The sequence below is a fragment of the Scyliorhinus canicula genome, chromosome 1 (genome assembly GCF_902713615.1).
Source record: "Scyliorhinus canicula chromosome 1, sScyCan1.1, whole genome shotgun sequence".
Taxonomy (NCBI): Eukaryota; Metazoa; Chordata; class Chondrichthyes; order Carcharhiniformes; family Scyliorhinidae; genus Scyliorhinus; species Scyliorhinus canicula.
This window is the reverse complement of record NC_052146.1, coordinates 45356413-45375126: the sequence shown is the minus strand read 5'-3', so window position 1 is coordinate 45375126 and position 18714 is coordinate 45356413. Positions and strand designations below refer to the sequence as shown.

At 45.1% G+C, this 18714-nt stretch overlaps 2 protein-coding genes across 5 annotated transcripts in view; one reads left to right on the top strand and one right to left on the bottom strand.

The window, feature by feature from the left end:
• slc15a4 (solute carrier family 15 member 4) overlaps nucleotides 1-4622 on the bottom strand; it is a 122665-nt gene extending 118043 nt beyond the window's left edge. The window contains exon 1 of the mRNA XM_038790263.1: nucleotides 3843-4622. Coding sequence (XP_038646191.1) covers nucleotides 3843-4406 — 564 coding nt within the window. The 5' untranslated portion in view covers nucleotides 4407-4622. The remainder of the gene's footprint in view (nucleotides 1-3842) is intronic.
• Nucleotides 4623-5091: 469 nt separating this feature from the next.
• Nucleotides 5092-18714, top strand: part of glt1d1 (glycosyltransferase 1 domain containing 1) — a 99973-nt gene continuing 86350 nt past the window's right edge. For all 4 annotated transcript variants that reach the window (XR_005459834.1, XR_005459835.1, XM_038790251.1 and 1 more), the window contains exons 1-2: nucleotides 5092-5262; nucleotides 16943-17091. Coding sequence is in view for 2 of the 4 variants with exons in the window: in XM_038790251.1 (XP_038646179.1) it covers nucleotides 5195-5262; nucleotides 16943-17091 (217 nt within the window). In the remaining 2 variants the exon portion in view is untranslated. The remainder of the gene's footprint in view (nucleotides 5263-16942; nucleotides 17092-18714) is intronic.

Genomic DNA, 18714 nt, shown 5'->3' with positions numbered 1-18714 from the left:
TGTGGGAGGAAACCGGAACATAGAACATAGAACGATACAGCGCAGTACAGGCCCTTCGGCCCTCAATGTTGCACCGACATGGAAAAAAAACTAAAGGCCATCTAACCTACACTATGCCCTTATCATCCATATGCTTATCCAATAAACTTTTAAATGCCCTCAATGTTGGCGAGTTCACTACTGTTGCAGGTAGGGCATTCCACGGCCTCACCACTCTTTGCGTAAAAAACCCACCTCTGACCTATATCTACTACCCTTCAATTTAAGGCTATGTCCCCTCGTGATAGCCACCTCCATCCGCGGGAGAAGGCTCTCGCTGTCCACCCTATCTAACCCTCTGATCATTTTGTATGCCTCTATTAGGTCACCTCTTAACCTTCTTCTCTCTAACGAAAACAACCTCAAGTCCATCAGCCTTTCCTCATAAGATTTTCCCTCCATACCAGGCAACATCCTGGTAAATCTCCTCTGCACCCGTTCCAAAGCTTCTACGTCCTTCCTATAATGGGGCGACCAGAACTGTACGCAATACTCCAAATGCGGCCGTACTAGAGTTTGTACAACTGCAACATGACCTCATGGCTCCGGAACTCAATCCCTCTACCAATAAAGGCCATCACACCATAGGCCTTCTTCACAACCCTATCAACCTGGGTGGCAACTTTCAGGGATCTATGTACATGGACACCGAGATCCCTCTGCTCATCCACACTACCAAGAATTTTACCATTAGCCAAATATTCCGCATTCCTGTTATTCTTTCCAAAGTGAATCACCTCACACTTCTCTACATTAAACTCCATTTGCCACCTCTCAGCCCAGCTCTGCAGCTTATCTATGTCCCTCTGTAACCTGCAACATCCTTCCGCACTGTCTACAACTCCACCGACTTTAGTGTCGTCTGCAAATTTACTTACCCATCCTTCTGCTCCCTCCTCTAGGTCATTTATAAAAATGACAAACAGCAACGGCCCCAGAACAGATCCTTGTGGTACGCCACTCGTAACTGAACTCCATTCTGAACATTTCCCATCAACTACCACTCTCTGTCTTCTTTCAACTAGCCAATTTCTGATCCACATCTCTAAATCACCCTCAATCCCCAGCCTCCGTATTTTCTGCAATAGCCGACCGTGGGGAACCTTATCAAACGCTTTACTGAAATCCATATACACCACATCAACTGCTTTACCCTCGTCCACCTGTTCAGTCACCTTCTCAAAGAACTCGATAAGGTTTGTGAGGCATGACCTACCCTTCACAAAACCATGCTGACTATCCCTAATCATATTATTCCTATCTAGATGATTATAAATCGTATCTTTTATAATCCTCTCCAAGACTTTACCCACCACAGATGTTAGGCTCACCGGCCTATAGTTACCGGGGTTATCTCTACTCCCCTTCTTGAACAAAGGGACCACATTTGCTATCCTCCAGTCCTCTGGCACTATTCCTGTAGCCAATGATGACCTAAAAATCAAAGCCAAAGGCTCAGCAATCTCTTCCCTGGCTTCCCAGAGAATCCTAGGATAATCCCATCAGGCCCCGGGGATTTATCTATTTTCACCTTGTCCAGAATTGCCAACACTTCTTCCCTACTCACCTCAATGCCATCTATTCTAATAGCCTGGGTCTCAGCATTCTCCTCCACAATATTATCTTTTTCCTGAGTGAACATTTCAAGTCCAGATGACCCTTTGTCAAAGCTTTGTTGAGCTTTGGCAAAGGATCACCTGGACTCAAAACGTTAGCTCCTTTCTCTCCCTACAGATGCTGCCAGATCTGCTGAGATTTTCTAGCATTTTCTCTTTTGGTTCCAGATTCCAGCATCTGCAGTAATTTGCTTTTTTTTTAAAAAATGATATAGAACCTGGCACAGGATCAGATCAAACTTGTGAGTCCTGAGGCCGGATGAGTGAGTTGTAGGTCTGGGCAAATGCTACAACCCTGATTTAACACAGGTACAGGTATTCTCAGGCTCAGCCACATGGCATAATACCTGGAGTTCATGAAACAAACCGAGAAGAAAACACTCCAGAATTTCAGGCCCAAGTACTAAACTAATGTTTAACCCAGAAGCAATGTTGCACAACTTCCCTAGTGCTGATTCATCTTCCCCCCAAGAAGTGCAAGACATAATCTTGAAATCATGAATTTATCCATCCAAAATGCAGATCTTAAGTCATCTGATTCATTGAATAAACAAAGAGTCCCTCTTACTGTTTGCTTGCATGCAAGGAAGTTGGAACATATGACAAATAAGTTGAGCACATGACAATCATAAGATTAGTGCATTCTAAAAAACTTCCCCAAAATCATGTCCTTAATACCCCATGGAATTATCTGATGGCTTTAGGGCGAGTGCAGCAACAGATAAGATAATGTTGGAAAATCACAGACTCCATATTAAAAGTATTCAATTATTTTTAAGTAGAACAAGTTTCTGAATTAAAATGAAATTGGTAACTTCTTTTTGATTATCTTCAGTCAAGTGGCCCTGATTCTTTATGACAGCACAGCAATTATAGTTTGGACTAGGATAGTAATGAAAACAATAACTTCATTTATCCAGTGTCTTAACATAGTTAACCGTCCCGCAAGAGCATTATCAAACAAAGTCTGACACCAAGTCACACAAGGAGCTATTAAGAGAGGTAGGTCTAATACCGGTAGGGAATATACAGTGAATGGGAGAACCCTCAAGAGTATTGACAGTCAGAGAGATCTAGGTGTACAGGTCCACAGGTCACTGAAAGGGGCAACACAGGTGGAGAAGGTAGTCAAGAAGGCATACGGCATGCTTGCCTTCATTGGCCAGGGCCTTGAGTAAAGAAATTTGCAAGTCATGTTGCAGCTGTATCGAACCTTAATTTAGGCCACACTTGGAGTACAGTGTTCAATTCTGGTCGCCACACTACCAGAAGGATGTGGAGGCTTTGGAGGGGGTGCAGAAGAGATTTTCCAGGATGTTGCCTCGTATGGAGGGCATTAGCTATGAGGAGAGGTTGAATAAACTTGGTTTGTTCTCACTGGAACAAAGAAGGTTGAAGGGCGACCTGATAGAGGTCTACAAAATTATGAGGGGCATAGATAGAGTGGATAGTCAGAATCTTTTTCCCAGGGTAGAGGGGTCAATTACTAGGGAGCATAGGTTTAAGGTGCAAGGGTCAAGGTTTAGAGAAGATTACACAGACGGTAGTGGGAACTCTGCCGGAGGTGGTGGTGGAAACAGGGACGATAGTGACGTTTAAGGGGCATCTTGACAAATACATTATTAGTATGGGAATAGTGGGATACAGACCCCAGAAGCGTAGAAGATTGTAGTTTAGACGGGCAGCATGGTCAGCGCAGGCTTGGAGGGCCGAAGGGCCTGTTCCTGTGCTGTACTTTTCTTTGTTCTAAAGGGGGTGGTTGGGGGGAGGATCAAGAGTAGAAGTTTTGGGAGGGAAGTCAAGAGCTTTGAACTAAGACTGATGAAAGCATGCGGTATTTAAAAATAAGGTGCACAAGAAACCAAAATTGGAGGGACAATCTGATGTCAAGAGGGCTGTAGAGGTTACAGAGGTGTCCTTATCGAAGAGGTCTTGATCAAATCAATGATTTAAGCAAAGTTTGTGAACCTTGGGTCATTGTCTGTGAGAGGTATACACATTCTCCCGTGTCTGCGCAGGTTTCCTTCGGGTGCTCCGGTTTCCTCCTAATACTCTCCTCCCGAAAGACGTGCTCGTTAGGTGAATTGGACATTATTAATTCGGTGACGAGAGGATTTTCAAAGTAACTTCATTGTGTTAATGTAAGCCTACTTGTGACACCATTAACTCTAGAAAACTATACCGTACCTGATCAGCGCCAAAAGGAGTTATATTTGCCTTCACAGACCCTACACCAAGGGCGACGAGCACCAGTCCTGAATAGATGGCTGGTGTGCAATAACTATTCCGGTCAAGTGAACAAGCGCTGGAGCTGTTATTAATACACTGGGGGTCCAGGATAGGATAGAGTTCCAGCTCTCCACAGAGGTGGCGGCGGGACCGGTCCCATGAAATGAAAGGGAAGATCATCATGCCGGCCAGGTAGAGGATCATACTCAGGAGGATGGTGGGGAACCTGCCCAGGCAGGCGTCGGCCAGCCAGCCTCCGAACGGCGAGATGAAGTAACTGATGCCCATGAAAAGCAGCAGAGTCTGGCCCGACTGCGGCCCCAGCCAGTCGTACGGCTCGCTGTTGAGGAAAAGCACCAGGCCGCAGGTGATGCCGTAAAACGCCACCCTTTCCAGGGACTCGGTGAGCAGCACGGCGGCGCAGGCCAGCCGCCTGCCCTCGAAGGCTGAAGCTGGAGGCTTGGCGGCCGCTCGGCTGTCCGGCAGCAGGGGGGTCCTTTCATCATCCTGACCGCCCTCCATCGCCGCGGTGAAAACTTTTGACTTCTTCTGAACTCCGTGGTCGCTGGAACCTCACTCCTGCCGGCCGGCGGTTAGGCTGGTGTTTGAAAAAAAACACATCGTCATGAGCAACAAACCCTGCCTCAACACTGTGGCCGCAGACACAGGGCTGGACTGGGCCAGGGCCCAGACTGGGGTCACCACCTCCCAGCCTCATAACCGTGATCTGCCTTCGCACTGCGTCTATTGGTCAGGATCTCACACCCTGCGCTTATTGGCCAGCCGCGCCACCCCTTCTCTCTGCATCGATTGGCTGGAACCTCTCTCTCTACGTCCATTGGTCAGCCTTCGCCCGCCCTCCACACCTGTCAGTTCACCGATTGGTCGGAACTGTATCCAATGACCAATCAGCGGCCACCTCACTCACTCAACGTCCATTGGTGAAAGCCCCGAAGAGGGTAACCCAATCAACCGGAAGCTCAGCGGAAGCCCGATCTCCGATTGGACGGACGGGCTGCCAATCCCATCGGCGGGCTGATGTCATGGGGAGGGGGGTGGCGGCGCTCCCCAATGAATTGATTGATTGACTCTGGTTCCCACCTGTTCTCAAGCCAATGCGGTGATGGGGCTGGGAGGCTGAGCTAGCTGTCTGATTTCCCCGCCGAAACTGGAAAGCTGCCCAGGGTGGGTGGGACGGGGGCGGGCAGCTGGGCTCTAGGCCTCGGGCCTGGGCTGACAGTTGGTGCCAGAGATTGACTGGGCTGGGGTGGGTTAATTGCTGCTTGCGTGGCCTCCGTCAGTAGCTCGGGATGAAATTACTCTTTCTCGCCTGCCTTAGTCCCCCGACTGGGAACAGGACCACAGCTCGAAGAATAAGGTGAGGCTCACTGACGGCCAGAGTCCCTTTCAGGGAACAGGGGATACCTGAGGAAGGGAGCTAGTGACTGGCACCCGAAGAGGATTTTTTAAAATGTTGGAACATGTCGAGGGCCAGTCACCCAACCATGTCTAATGCCGGTCACCCAACCATGACTGGCTTCCTCCACACAATCCAACTTGGATGTACTTTATATGTCACTTAGTATGTAGGGATTTCTAAATACTCTACACACTGCCCCTTTTCTGCATTTTCCTTCAGAACTGACTGGAGAACATAGCCCTTGTCATCCACGACCATATTGTGGACAATTTAATTTGACATCATGGCTTGATTGATTGGTTTATTGGCACATGTACAGAAGTACAGTGAAAAGTATTTTTCTGCAGCCAAGGGAACGTACATAGTAGACAAAAGAATAATCAAAGAACATTGACACATAAGTAATTGGTTACAGTGCGGAACAAAGGCCAAACAAAGCAAATACATGAGCAAGAGCAGCATAGGGTGTCGTGATTAGTGTTCTTACAGGGAACAGATCAGTCCAAGGGGGAGTCGTTGAGTCTAGTAGCTGTGGGAAAGAAGCTGTTCCTAGGTCTAGGTGTGCAGGTGTTCAGACTTCTGTATCTTCTGTCTGATGGAAGGGTCTGGGATGGGTCTCTGACAATGCTGTCTGCCTTCCTGAGGCAACAGGAGGCATAGACAAAATCAGTGTGATGCTGGCAAGCTCATTTGATGCGTTGGGCTGAGTTCATCACGCTCTGCAGTTTCTTGCGATTTTGGGTCGAGCAGTTGCCATACTAAGCTGTAATGCAGCTGGATAGAATGCTCTCTACGGCAAATCTGTCGAAGTTTGTTAGAGTCAATGCAGACAGGCCGAATTTCTTTAGCTTCTGTAGGAAGTAGAGACGTTGGGCTTTCTTGACTGTTGCATTAACGTGAGTGGACCAGGACAGACTGTTGGTGATGGTGACCCCCAGGAACCTAAAGCTGTCGATCATCTTCACTTTGGAGCCATTGATGTAGACGGGGGGTTGTTGTGCTACGCTTCCTGAAGTCGATGATCAGTTCCTTGAACTTGCCGACATTTAAAGGTTGTTTTTTGTACGCCATGCAACCAAGTGATCTATCTCCCTCTTTAGTCTGATTCATCATTGTTTGAGATACGACCCACCACAGACGAACCATCCCCAAATGTAGAGATCGAATTGCAGTTAAATCTTGCCATAGTCGTATGTGTGTGTATAGGGAGTACTAAATATATTGACTAAATATTTGACAAAAAGTTGCTGCTTACTGAATTCTCCTTGCCCCCACTGCTGTGATTTGTGGCCTTGATCACAAAACCACACCTTGGTCTCTTGCTCCCTCCCCTTGCCTGCCTGTACGTTGGCACAATTTCCCCCACTGAACACTTCATCTCACTTACCTGTTGCACCTCTCCAAAATTCTTGTTCTTCACTGCACCACCCTCTCATTTTTTCATTGCAGTACACTTGTTTCTTTCCTCCCTCAGTCCCAGCGCTCCTCATTCTCTATGGTTTCAATTTTATTTTAACTTGCCTTGCCTTTTCTTCCAATTTTGCTGCTGTGTCCAATGTCTTCACCTGTGTAAATGAATACGTTAAATAAAAGTGGGAATTTAATCACGGGACTTCCTTCAGGCTCAGGTGAATATATTATATTGCTAATATTCACACCTATTATGAAAGGAATGGTGTATTCATTGCCTTGTCATCACCCAAGACCCTTCTACACCATCATCGTGATCACAGACAAGATGATTTCCTTGCATCTCACCACTTGGATCACACTACCAACTTGACTTAATTCTGCATCTGCCTGAGGAAGAACTTCCCTAACTTTCCGAATGCATTTCAAAACTTGCAACTGTGCGTGCATTTGTTTAAATTCATTCAAGGGATGTGGGGTGGGTCACTGGTAAATTTAGCACCTTTTCCTGTTACTCATGAGATGCTTGTGGTGAGCTGCTTTCTTTTGTTACTGAAGCCTGTGTTCTGAAGGTACTCTCACAGTGCTGTTAGGTAGAGCGTATGAGGATTTTTACCCAGTGACAATACAGCAGTAACATTATATTTCCAAGTCTGGATGGTGTGCGAACTGGAGGGGAACTTGGAGGTGATGGTGTTCCAGGCTGCACCTTTCAAACCTGCAATCCCTGGTACCTAGAAGGACAAGTGCTACAGATGTATGGGAATATCACCACCTGCAAATTCCCCTCTGAGCCACACACCATCCTAACTTGGAATTATATTGTTGTTTCTTCATTATTGTTGAATCAAAAGCCTGGAAGTCCCTCACAGTGTATTGGATGAACCTACACCACGTGGACTGCAGCAGTTCAAGAAGGCAACACACCATCTCCTTCTTGAGGGCAATAATAATAATCTTTATTGTCACAAGTAGGCTTATATTAACACTACAATGAAGTTACTGTGAAAAGCCCCTAGTCGCCACATTCCGGCACCAGTTCGTGTGCACAGAGGGAGAATTCAGAAGTCCAAAGTACCTAACAGCAAGTCTTTCGGGACTTGTGGGAGGAAATCGGAGCACCCGGAGGAAACCCATGCAGACACAGGGAGAACGTGCAGACTTCACACAGACAGTAATCCAAGCTGGGAATTGAATCTGGGACCCTGGAGCTGTGTAGCAACAGTGCTACCATGATGCCATGCTGCAACTGGGGGTGGGCGATAAATGCTAGCCTAGTCAGCAACGCACAAATCCTGTGAGCGAATAAATATACCTTTTAACCAGCAACTGGTATCTTTTCCCTTCTAGATGGTACATGTCATGAGTTTGGAAGATGTTGTTGAAGAAATTTTGGTGAGGTGATGCTGTGCCTCATTAAGGATGTGCACTGCAGCCATGGTGTACCACTGGTGTAGGTGTTATGTTAAAGCAGATTGCTTTACTCTGGATGATGTCAAACTTTTAAAGTATTGTTGGAACTACACTCATCCTGGAAAATGGAAAGTATTTCATCATAGCTCTGACTTTTAGCTTGTCGATCATTGAAAGGCTTTGAGGAATCAGTAGGTGAATCACTTGCTAAAAATATCTAGTTTATGACCTACCCTTGTAGCCATGTTAATTATATAGCTGGTCCAGTTAAAGGTCTGGCCAATGGTAATGCCCAGGACGTTGTTGATGGAGGAATTGACAAAGATAATGCAGTTGAATGTCATGATTAGGTTTTTTTTGTTTGAGAGGGAACTTGTGTGGCTTGCATTATTTGCCGCTGATCTGAACTTGCTACATGCAGGCACAGACGACTTCATTACCAGAGGAGTTGCGAATGGAACTGAACACTCTAATCATCAACGAACATACCACTTCTGATCTTGTGATGGAGGGAAGATCATTGATGAAGCGGCTGAAGATGGTTGTGCGATGACACTGGCCTGAGGAACTCCTGAAGTGATGTCCTTGTGTTGAGATGATTGGCCTTCAGTAATCACCAACTACCTTCCCTATAATTTCAGCCAGTGGAATGTTTTCCCCCTCATTACAGTTGATTTCAGTTTCACTAGGGTTTCTTGATGCCACACTCATTTAAATGTTGCCATAATATGAAGGACAGCGACTTGCACCTTACCTCTTGAGTTCAGCCCTAGTTTGGACCAAGGCAATAAAAAGAGCCAGCTGAGTCTGGCAGAACCCAAATTGCGCATCGGCAAGTTAGTCATTTGTTGAATAAGGGCTACTTAATAGCACTACTGATAACCCCGTCCATCACTTTAAGAGGAGGACGATGGGGCAATAAGTGGCATGATATATCCAATCCCGCCTTTTTGCGAACAGGGCATACCTAAGCAATGTGCCACTTTGTTAGATGGATGCTAGTGTTGTAGCTGTACTGGAACAGGTTGGCTCAAGGCACATCTAGTCCTGCAATGCAAATCTTTATTACAGCCGGGATGCTGTCTGGTCTCAATAGACTTTGCTGTGTTCAGCATGCTCAGCGTTTTCTAATATCACTTGGCGTGTATTGAATTAGCTATAGACTGGCACCTGTGATGCTGGAGACCTCAATAGGAGGCAGAAATGGATCAGCCAGTGTGTTTCCAGCCAAAGATGGTTGAAAATTTTTCTTTGTCTTTTGCATTCTCTTGTTGAGCTCTGCCATCATTCTGGATAGGATATCCATGGAGGTTTCACCTCTTGTTCTTTCATTTTCTGTCAACATACGCAAGTTGATGTGGCAGGACTGCAGAACTTGGATCTGATGCTTTGGTTGCGTGATGACTTCGCTAATCCACTGTTCAACACACATCTAGTCCTGTGTTGTAGCTTCACCAGCTTGGCACTTCATTTTTGATTATGCATGGTGCTGTTTCTGGCATGCTCTTGTACACTGCTCGTTGAGCGAGGCTTGATCCTTTGGCTTGGTGGTAATAGTAAATTGAGAGATATGTCACAAATCGTATTGTTTTACAGTTCTCCTGCTGATGGCCCTTAATACCAGTTTCAACCCTTTATTCACCATAAAGCCGCCATGTCTCAATCATTTCAGTCACTTTTCATCTTTGTCTTTGCTCCCAGTAGTCACTCTTTCTCTTTCCTACCCTGGTTATTTCCCTAGGTATGGTTCCTATCTTGACTATCTTTGTCATCTACTGCCCCATTTCCAACCTCCATTTTCTCCTAGATTTCCTGAATGTGCGGTCACCTCCCAAGTTTGTGCTCATCTTTCCTGCAACTTGATGTTTCAATGGCCTCACTTAGTTTTGTGCCTGCACTGAAACGACCCTAATCATTGACAGCTTCCATATCTGTCACCGAGGTGTGCTAACCTTCCTTGGCCTTCTTGGCCACTCTTCAGCCTTTGATATGGTCAAACATGTTATTCCCCACCGTGGTGCCTCTATTTTCTAGCTGAACAGGAACTGCCTTTACTTCATTCCACTCTTACCTATACAATTGTAGCCAGAGCATCTCAAGAAATGGGATCTCCTTCCACCTCTGCACCATTACCCCTGGAATTGCCCAACAATCTATCCTCAATCACCTCCTATCCTTTACCTATACACTGTTATTTATAATCCAAAGATGTGGCATCGGGTTCCACATGTACACTGACAACACCCAGCTCCATCTCTCCATCACTGCTTGGGCTTTCTGCTGCCTCTTAATTGTCAACTTGCTAATCCAAACCTGGTCCTGGATGAGCCACAATTTCCTCGAGTTAAACATTGGGAAAAGAAAAACCATTGTCATTCAAATTCCATCATGCCCCTCCCCCTTCCCAATATCTGTAACTACCTCCAGCTTTATTATCCTCCAAGAACTTTGCTCCTCCAACTCTTAAGATTTCCCCAGGCCTCCTTTACTTCACTATTGACGGCCATGAATTGAGCCGTCCAGGCCCAAAGCTCTGGAATTCTGTTCTTTTCTCCTGTCCACCTCACTCAGCTCCTTCAAGACCCTCCTTTAAAACCAGCTGCACCGATCCAGTTTTTTGTTATTCCTCCTAATATCTACTTTGGCTTGCTATAATGCTCCGACAAAACAACTGGAGATTCTGTTCAGTATCAATGCTGCTGAATAAATGCAGGGTATTATAGTTTTAATCATTCTAGATAACACCAAGGACAGATTGATTTTCAATGGCAGTACAGTGTTTCAAATTTGGCTGTCCTAAAAAACAGAATTTTCTGAAAACTGGACATTTTCAGCATTGTGCCTTGCACCAATTTTAATTGAGTAAAATACAAAACATTAATTTACCTGGACAATTCAGCTGGGCGCTGCATTGGCGCGATGTGGCTCTGGAGTAGCTATCACCTTTGCCACTTGCATGCCAGTCTGTTCCTGTGCGACCCTTGACCTCGCCTGACCCAGTTTGGCCCCAAACCACTTAACTCGAAACGCAGCAAGGTCTGAAATCACGCACGGCCTGGCTCCTGAGGTTACCAGTTTTGAGATGTATACCTGTATATTTCTCCAAGCTGTTTTTTTTTAATGCTTCTTACAGGTTAAGCAGAGATTTGATTTGGGTTAATGTTGAATATCGCCCAGAAAGAAACATGTTCCTATTCCTATAGACAGGTCACTTCACAGCAGGATGTCAATGTACTACACCTGAATTTAGGGAATCCTGCATTTTACACTTACACTCGAGAATTAAAATTCTGATCATAAACCATTCAAAAATCTGGAATTACAATTGTCCTTAGTGTCAAAATGTATTGCCAGATCATTGACCTAACCCTAGAGAATTATACTGCCTCATCTCTATGCTGTGCAGCTAACAGTCAAAACGGTAGGTTTTAAGGAGCCTCTTAAAAGAGACAAGAGAGGCTTAGGAAATGAGTTTCAGAGCTCAGCAACTGAAATTACAGCCACTAAAAATGTAATGGTTAAAATCAGGGATGTTCAAGTAGTCAGAAGTAGAGAATTGCAGATATATCTGAGGGTTGGCCAGCTGAAGGAGATTACAGAGTAAGGGAGGACAGGCCATGGAGGGATTACAAACAAGGGTGAGCGTTATAAAATTGAGGCCTTGCTTAACTGGCAGCCAACACAACTCAGCGAGTACAAGGATGATAGGTAAACGGAACTCGGTACAAGTTAATATTAGGGGCTGCAGACTTTTGATGACCTCAAGTTTATGGAGGACAGAGATTCATCAGGAAGGCACTGAAATAGTCAAGTATCGATATCTTAAAGGGCGTAGTTGAGGGTTTCAGCAATGGATGAACTGAGGTGGGCAAAGTCAGCCAACGTTATGAAGATAGAAATAGGTGATGGGTCACTAATATGGAAGGGTGATCATCTCTGGGTCAAATGTGACACCCAGGCTGTGAACAGTCTGGTTCAGTCTGAACTAGGGAGAGGGTTAGAATTGGTGGGCAGAGAGAAGGTTGTGACCAGGACCAGGCATGGTCTCCCGAGTATTTAGAATATAGAACAGTACAGCACAGAACAGGCCCTTCGGCCCTCGATGTTGTGCCGAGCAATGATCACCCTACTCAAACCCACGTATCCAGCCTATACCCGTAACCCAACAACCCCCCCTTAACCTTACTTTTTAGGACACTACGGGCAATTTAGCATGGCCAATCCACCTAACCCGCACATCTTTGGACTGTGGGAGGAAACCGGAGCACCCGGAGGAAACCCACGCACACACGGGGAGGACGTGCAGACTCCGCACAGACAGTGACCCAGCCGGGAACTGAACCTGGGACCCTGGAGCTGTGAAGCATTTATGCTAACCACCATGCTACCGTGCTGCCTGGAGAAAATGTCTGCTCATGCACTACTGAATATCGGACAAGTAGTCTGATGGTTGAAAGACAGTGGACGGGTTGAGGGGTGAAGGTGATATAGAGCTGGGTGTGTCATCATAATGTTGAAGCCAATGCGATGTTTTGAAGTGATGACACTGAGGGCAGCAATGTAGACAGGAAACATGAGTGGGCTGTGGTAGGCTATATTAGGGGTATCGCGGTACCAAGGTGGGATGTACCTTATACTGTAGTATGAGTGGTAGAACCTGCCTGATGGTTCTGCCCAGTAGGCGGAGCATAAGAGTCTGTGTTTCATCCACAGCAGTCATTCTGTACCGAAGCTGCTGGGGTAACTACTTGTTCATTAAAGCCTTCAATTGGACTACAATCTCGTTTCAGTAGTGATTGATCGTGCATCATGGGCCAATGATATATCCTTGGGGAAACACCAGAGAGGTAACTGCAGCAGGAAGAGAAACCATTGTAGATTATTCTGTGGCCATGATTCGATAAGAATGAAACTAGGCAAGTACAATGCCAACCAGTTGTTTGATGGTCAAGAAACACTGGCGGTGAATGGTGCAGTCAACTGTGTCATAGGACAGAGGAGGCCATTCAGCCGAAGAAACCTGCACCAGTTCACTCCCAAGATTAATCTTGTAAATATGGTTCCTTCCCCATAACATAGTCAAACAAATCTCTACAGTGCAGAAGGAGGCCATTCGGCCCATTGAGTCTGCACCGACCCTCTGAAAGAGCACCCTACCTGGGCCCAATCCCTGTAACATCACCTAGGAGCAATTTAGCATAACCAATCCATCTAAGCTGCACATCTTTGGACTGGGAGGAAACCATTACAGACACGGGAAGAATATGCAAACTCTACACAAACAGTCACCCAAGACCTGAATCAAACCCTGGTCTCTGGTGCTGTGAGGTAGCAGTGCTAACCATTGTGCCACAATGCCGTCCAATATTTTCTCTAAGTATTAATTGGATTCCCTTTTGCAGGGAACTATTCCATCTGTATACACGCCCCTAACAGGTAGTGCATTTTGACTCCTAAACCCTTGTTGCTTTAATTTCTCCTTGTTCTGTTGTACAACACTTGGGAGACAAATGTTCAAGTTAGGAGCAGTGAGAATCAATTAACAACATTGCACCTTTGACAAGATAAATCAGGGCAAGATAGGAGTTTGATGACCAGCAGGACAGGCCATCCAGAACTACAGACTATATAAGCCCGCGGCTGGAACTGGGCAGAGGGCCAGATAAGGCAGGATGTAGAAACACACATCTGACTTTCAGTACTACCCCTCCAACAGTGCAGCAATGCCTCAGTACTACCCCTCCTAGGATTGACAACCCTTCAGGAGTGATCTGGGGTCTCTAGGAATTGAAGATCAATCTCCAGGATACTGCTGTGTGCAAGCCTAAAGAAAAATCATAGGACAATGGAAAATATTTTTTTTAATTTTCTTCGAACATTTTTCTTGACCAGATATAACATTTTGAAAATAGGGGGGGAAAGGCTGACAGCCAAGCATCATCCAATTGGGTGATGTGTCTTTTTTTTAGAAAGCATGGGTCATAAAGATGGATGTGATGGCTGACTAATGGCTGGAGTGTGAGGGCAAGTCATGATGAAACGTCCAGGATTCATTGAATCACAATTAGCAACCCAATCCACCAAACAGTACAGCATACCTGCAGTTATACCCTCTGACTGTGTAATGCAGCACCCTCTGACTGTGTAATGCAGCATTCCCTCTACTGTCCCTCCAATAGTGAAGTGCTCCCTCAGTACTGTCCCTCCGGTAATGCAGTGCTTCCTCAGTACTGTCCCTCCAGCAGTGGAGCACTCCCTCAGTACTGCCCCTCATGTAGTGGAGCGTTCCCTCAGTACGATTCCTGCAGTAGTTCAGCACTCCCTCAGTATTGTCCATCCGGTAGTGCAGCGCTCGCTGAGTAATGGCCCCCCAGTAATGCAGTGCTCCCTCAGTACTGTCCCTCCAACAGTGAAGCACTCCCTCAGTACAATCCCTCCGGCAGTGGAGCAATCCCTCAGTACAATCCCTCCGGCAGTGGAGCACTCCCTCAGTACAATCCCTCTGGCAGTGGAGCACTCCCTCAGTACAATCCCTCCGGCAGTGGAGCAGTCCCTCAGTACAATCCCTCCAACAGTGGAGCATTCCCTCAGTACAATCCCTCCGGCAGTGGAGCAGTCCCTCAGTACAATCCCTCCGGTAGTGGCGCAATCCCTCAGTGCAATCCCTCCGGCAGTGGAGCACTCCCTCAGTACAATCCCTCCGGCAGTGGAGCACTCCCTCAGTACAATCCCTCCAACAGTGAAGCACTCCCTCAGTACAATCCCTCCGGTAGTGGAGCAGTCCCTCAGTACAATCCCTCCGGTAGTGGAGCAGTCCCTCAGTACAATCCCTCCGGTAGTGGAGCAGTCCCTCAGTACAATCCCTCCGGTAGTGGAGCAGTCCCTCAGTACTGACCCTTGGTTACAGGTGGGTCAAGAAGGATTCGGAGTAGTTGGGTGTCATTTATGGCTTTGGTTTGAGCCATTCGGTACTGTGGCTGGGTTAGAAATCTGATTGGAGAGATTAAAGCATGAAGCGGGGTGGGAAAAGTGGGCATGAATTAGAGAGGCAGTGACATGTTCAAAAGCTTTGGAGAGGAAACGGAAATTGAAGATGGGGTGCTAGTTTATAGGGATAGAGGGGTCAAGGGTTCATTTCAGGAATGCAGTGATGCCAGCAAATTTACATAAAAGGGAAGAGCTTGCAATAATATGAAGCTTTCATAACCAAGCTATTCCGGCACAGCTACAACACTGGCATCTATCCAATAAAGTGGAAAATTGCCCAGTTAAGTCCTTTCCACAAACAGCAGAACAAATCCAAACCAGTCAATTATTCTCTCAATATATAGTACTCTCAATAGCAACAAAATGATGGGAGATGCCATCAACAATGCAATCACGTGGAACTTACTCACCAGTAACCTGTGCACTGATGCTGAGATTGAATTCCGTTCACACTACTCGGCTTCAAACCTCATATAGCTTCGATCCAGACATGGATAAAAGAGCTGAACTCCAGAGGTGAAGTGAAAGTGACATCAAGGCCGCACTTCACCAAATTTGGCAGCGAGGAGCCCAAGTAAATTTTAAGTCAATGATATTCAAGGGGAAAACTCCACTGGTTGGAGTCGTATTTGACACAAAGGACGATGGTTGTAGTTGGACACCAATCATCATCAGTGGGTCACTCTCTGCGGAGTCTGCACGTCCTCCCCGTGTGTGCGTGGGTTTCCTCCGGGTGCTCCGGTTTCCTCCCACAGTCCAAAGATGTGCGGGTTAGGTGGATTGGCCATGCTATATTGCCCTTAGTGTCCTAAAAGTAAGGTTAAGGGGGGGAGGGGGGATTGTTGGGTTACGGGTATAGGGTGGATACGTGGGTTTGAGTAGGGTGATCATTGCTCGGCACAACATCGAGGGCCGAAGGGCCTGTTCTGTGCTGTACTGTTCTATGTTCTATCTCAGCTCTGAGACATTACTGTCAGAGTTCCTCAGGGTAATATCCTAGGCCCAACCACCTTCAGCTGCTTTACCAAGGGCCTTCGCTCTATCAATAGGACAGAAGTGAGAATATTTGCTGATCACGGCAGTTTTCAGGGCCATTTGCAACTCCTCAGATAATGAAGCAGTCCATAACTCCTCAGATAATGAAGTAGTGCATAACTCCTCCATAACTAGCAGAGCTGGTTAAAGGCTGGGAATTGTTCAAAGAGTGACTCACCTACTACCTTCAAATCTTTCAGCCATATACTAATTGGAAGCCGGGAGTGTGATCGGTCAGGAGTTCTCAGACTTTCAAGGCACGACTCGCTTTGTAACACAATGCAAGCAGTTTTTGGGTCATAATTAATTATACAATTAAAACTCTTTTTTCTTTAACTTAATTTGAAACTTCTTGAATGGTGCTGAGAAATATTTCTGTGAGAGTGTGGAAGTATTTTCAACAAATATCAGTAAAGCATGGAATATGGTTAACCAAAAAACCAAAAGATTGCATTGAAGAATGTCTGAAAGGGAAATGGTTAACGAAAAAGCTGAGAATAATGTTCAGAAAATAGTTCAGGAAGAGGAAATGGGTAAACAAAAAAAGGGAAACAGTAAACCTAAAGCTGCAAAAACTCATAATTGGTGAGGAAACTGAAAGTGGAAAAGTACCAAGTCTGAAATGAGAAATGGTTCACCAAAAAACAGAAAAGTGGTAAAACGAAAAATGCGGTGAATTAGTATTATTGGATTTTCTTTACACTTTACAATCTTTTGTTTATGCAGAAATAGCTAAACCAATTGTGAATATTTGCTAGAATTTAGTCTTACTTTAATTTTATCTTTCTTACAGTGAATATATACAAAGTAGTGACCACGTATGTACTCTGAGAGACATTGCTGATTTTAAATCATCCTCCCAAGTTTCAGACTTAATCTCGGAGGAGAAGTTTGAAGCAGTGTTGATAATCCATCTCTACAAAGGAGGAAGGTTGCTCTTAGGTAAGGCAACTTGTGTATTCTCAAAGCTGATTCTAGATTGTGTAGGAATTTGATAAAAAGAGTTGAAGAATATTCAGTAAGTTATAAAATAGTGATTATGTTTAAACGGCAATTAAATTTAATGGTGAGAAAGTAAATTTTTCTCGAGTCTGATTGTAATTATGGAAAAGTAGATGTTGCGCAAGTAAAAAGTAAATTGTGCTACCTTAAATATATTTGATCTCCCTCTTCTGACTTTCTATTAAGGTGGAAAGTTTGAACTCAGACTTGCTTCATTTTCATGGTGCATATTTAACTAATGTTGCGACCCCAGTTGGTGTTCATACAGGATGGGAAGATTCTTGAATGGAACACTGGCTCAAAAGAGCGTAACTTTTCAATTATTTAAGAAAATGTGGAGGGCCAGAGTCACAGGACCACTAATTAGTTTTAACAACAAGAAAAAACATTTATTAAATCTGAAAAGTTTGATTATGATAATATTCCTTTACCCCCCCCCCCCCCCCTTAGCTTCACAAATGTACATAGATTTTAAGGTTAACAAAGTCTATCTTAGGCAATAATGGTCTCAGTATCACACCGTCCATTTAAACACACAGACTGGCTGTGGTCAGACACACCCCATTTTGAACCCGAGTGAATTTCTGTGGATTTCTCCTCAAAATCCCCCGAGTCTCACTGAACTCCAGCTTCCACATGAGTGATTCCGAATTCTGCATTCAAAAGTACACTTTTAAATCTTCTTTTAAACAATGCTTTCCCTCAACTGCTTCCATCAATGATTCGCTTCCAGGTTTTGCACCTCTCCCTTCAGGATTCCTTTGGCTCGACTGTTGCACAAAATCTTCCTAAGTGCTTTGACTATCGATTCCCAGACTGTATTAAAATGGCACCAAATTTTTGATTTGCCTCTGAGGTCTAGCTTTCCCACTTTAAATCTCATTACGGCAGCTGTCTCTTCAATTCAGGACACTTCATCTGTTTTTCCCTTGGATTCTCCTGAACAGTAAAGAACACTGCCTTGTTCAACTTCTTAGTCTCTGTTCCTTCAGTCTTCATAAGACATTATTTCTGTCCTAATTCCCTGGTTATCTGGACTTTAACCAGTTATTTGGGAAATCAGCCTTTTTCCAGCCCCCTTGTACTGTCCAGCTTTTCTCTGGCAGAGCTGAGAGATGTTCACTCTCCGGCTTGCTATCTTCAACTGCAATACATCAAGCTAAAAAATAAACTCAAATTGCCTTCCTACCTGCAGGGCGCCCCGGTTGCTGAGCAACAACTTTATGCTTCTACAAACTTGTTTAGTTTCAACCTGACCTAACAACTTGATCAGTGGGAAATTGCTGCTTGTCAATCCAGCCTAAAATAAGAGCAGATACATATTGAAAACTGCAAAATGTATTGAATGTAAGCAGTGACTCCTCCAGGGTTTCATTTATGAATTGGCAGTTTGCATTGCCAATATCGCTTATGAGATTTGTGTCACACTATCATGATGTTGGCAGCAACCTGAATCAAAGTAGTGCTAAAATCATATATACAGCAAATAATTTTCAAAATGGTTAAAAGTTTGAGAGCTTCCAATTTAGGCCTGGAGGAAGAAATCCGACATGAAAAATACCT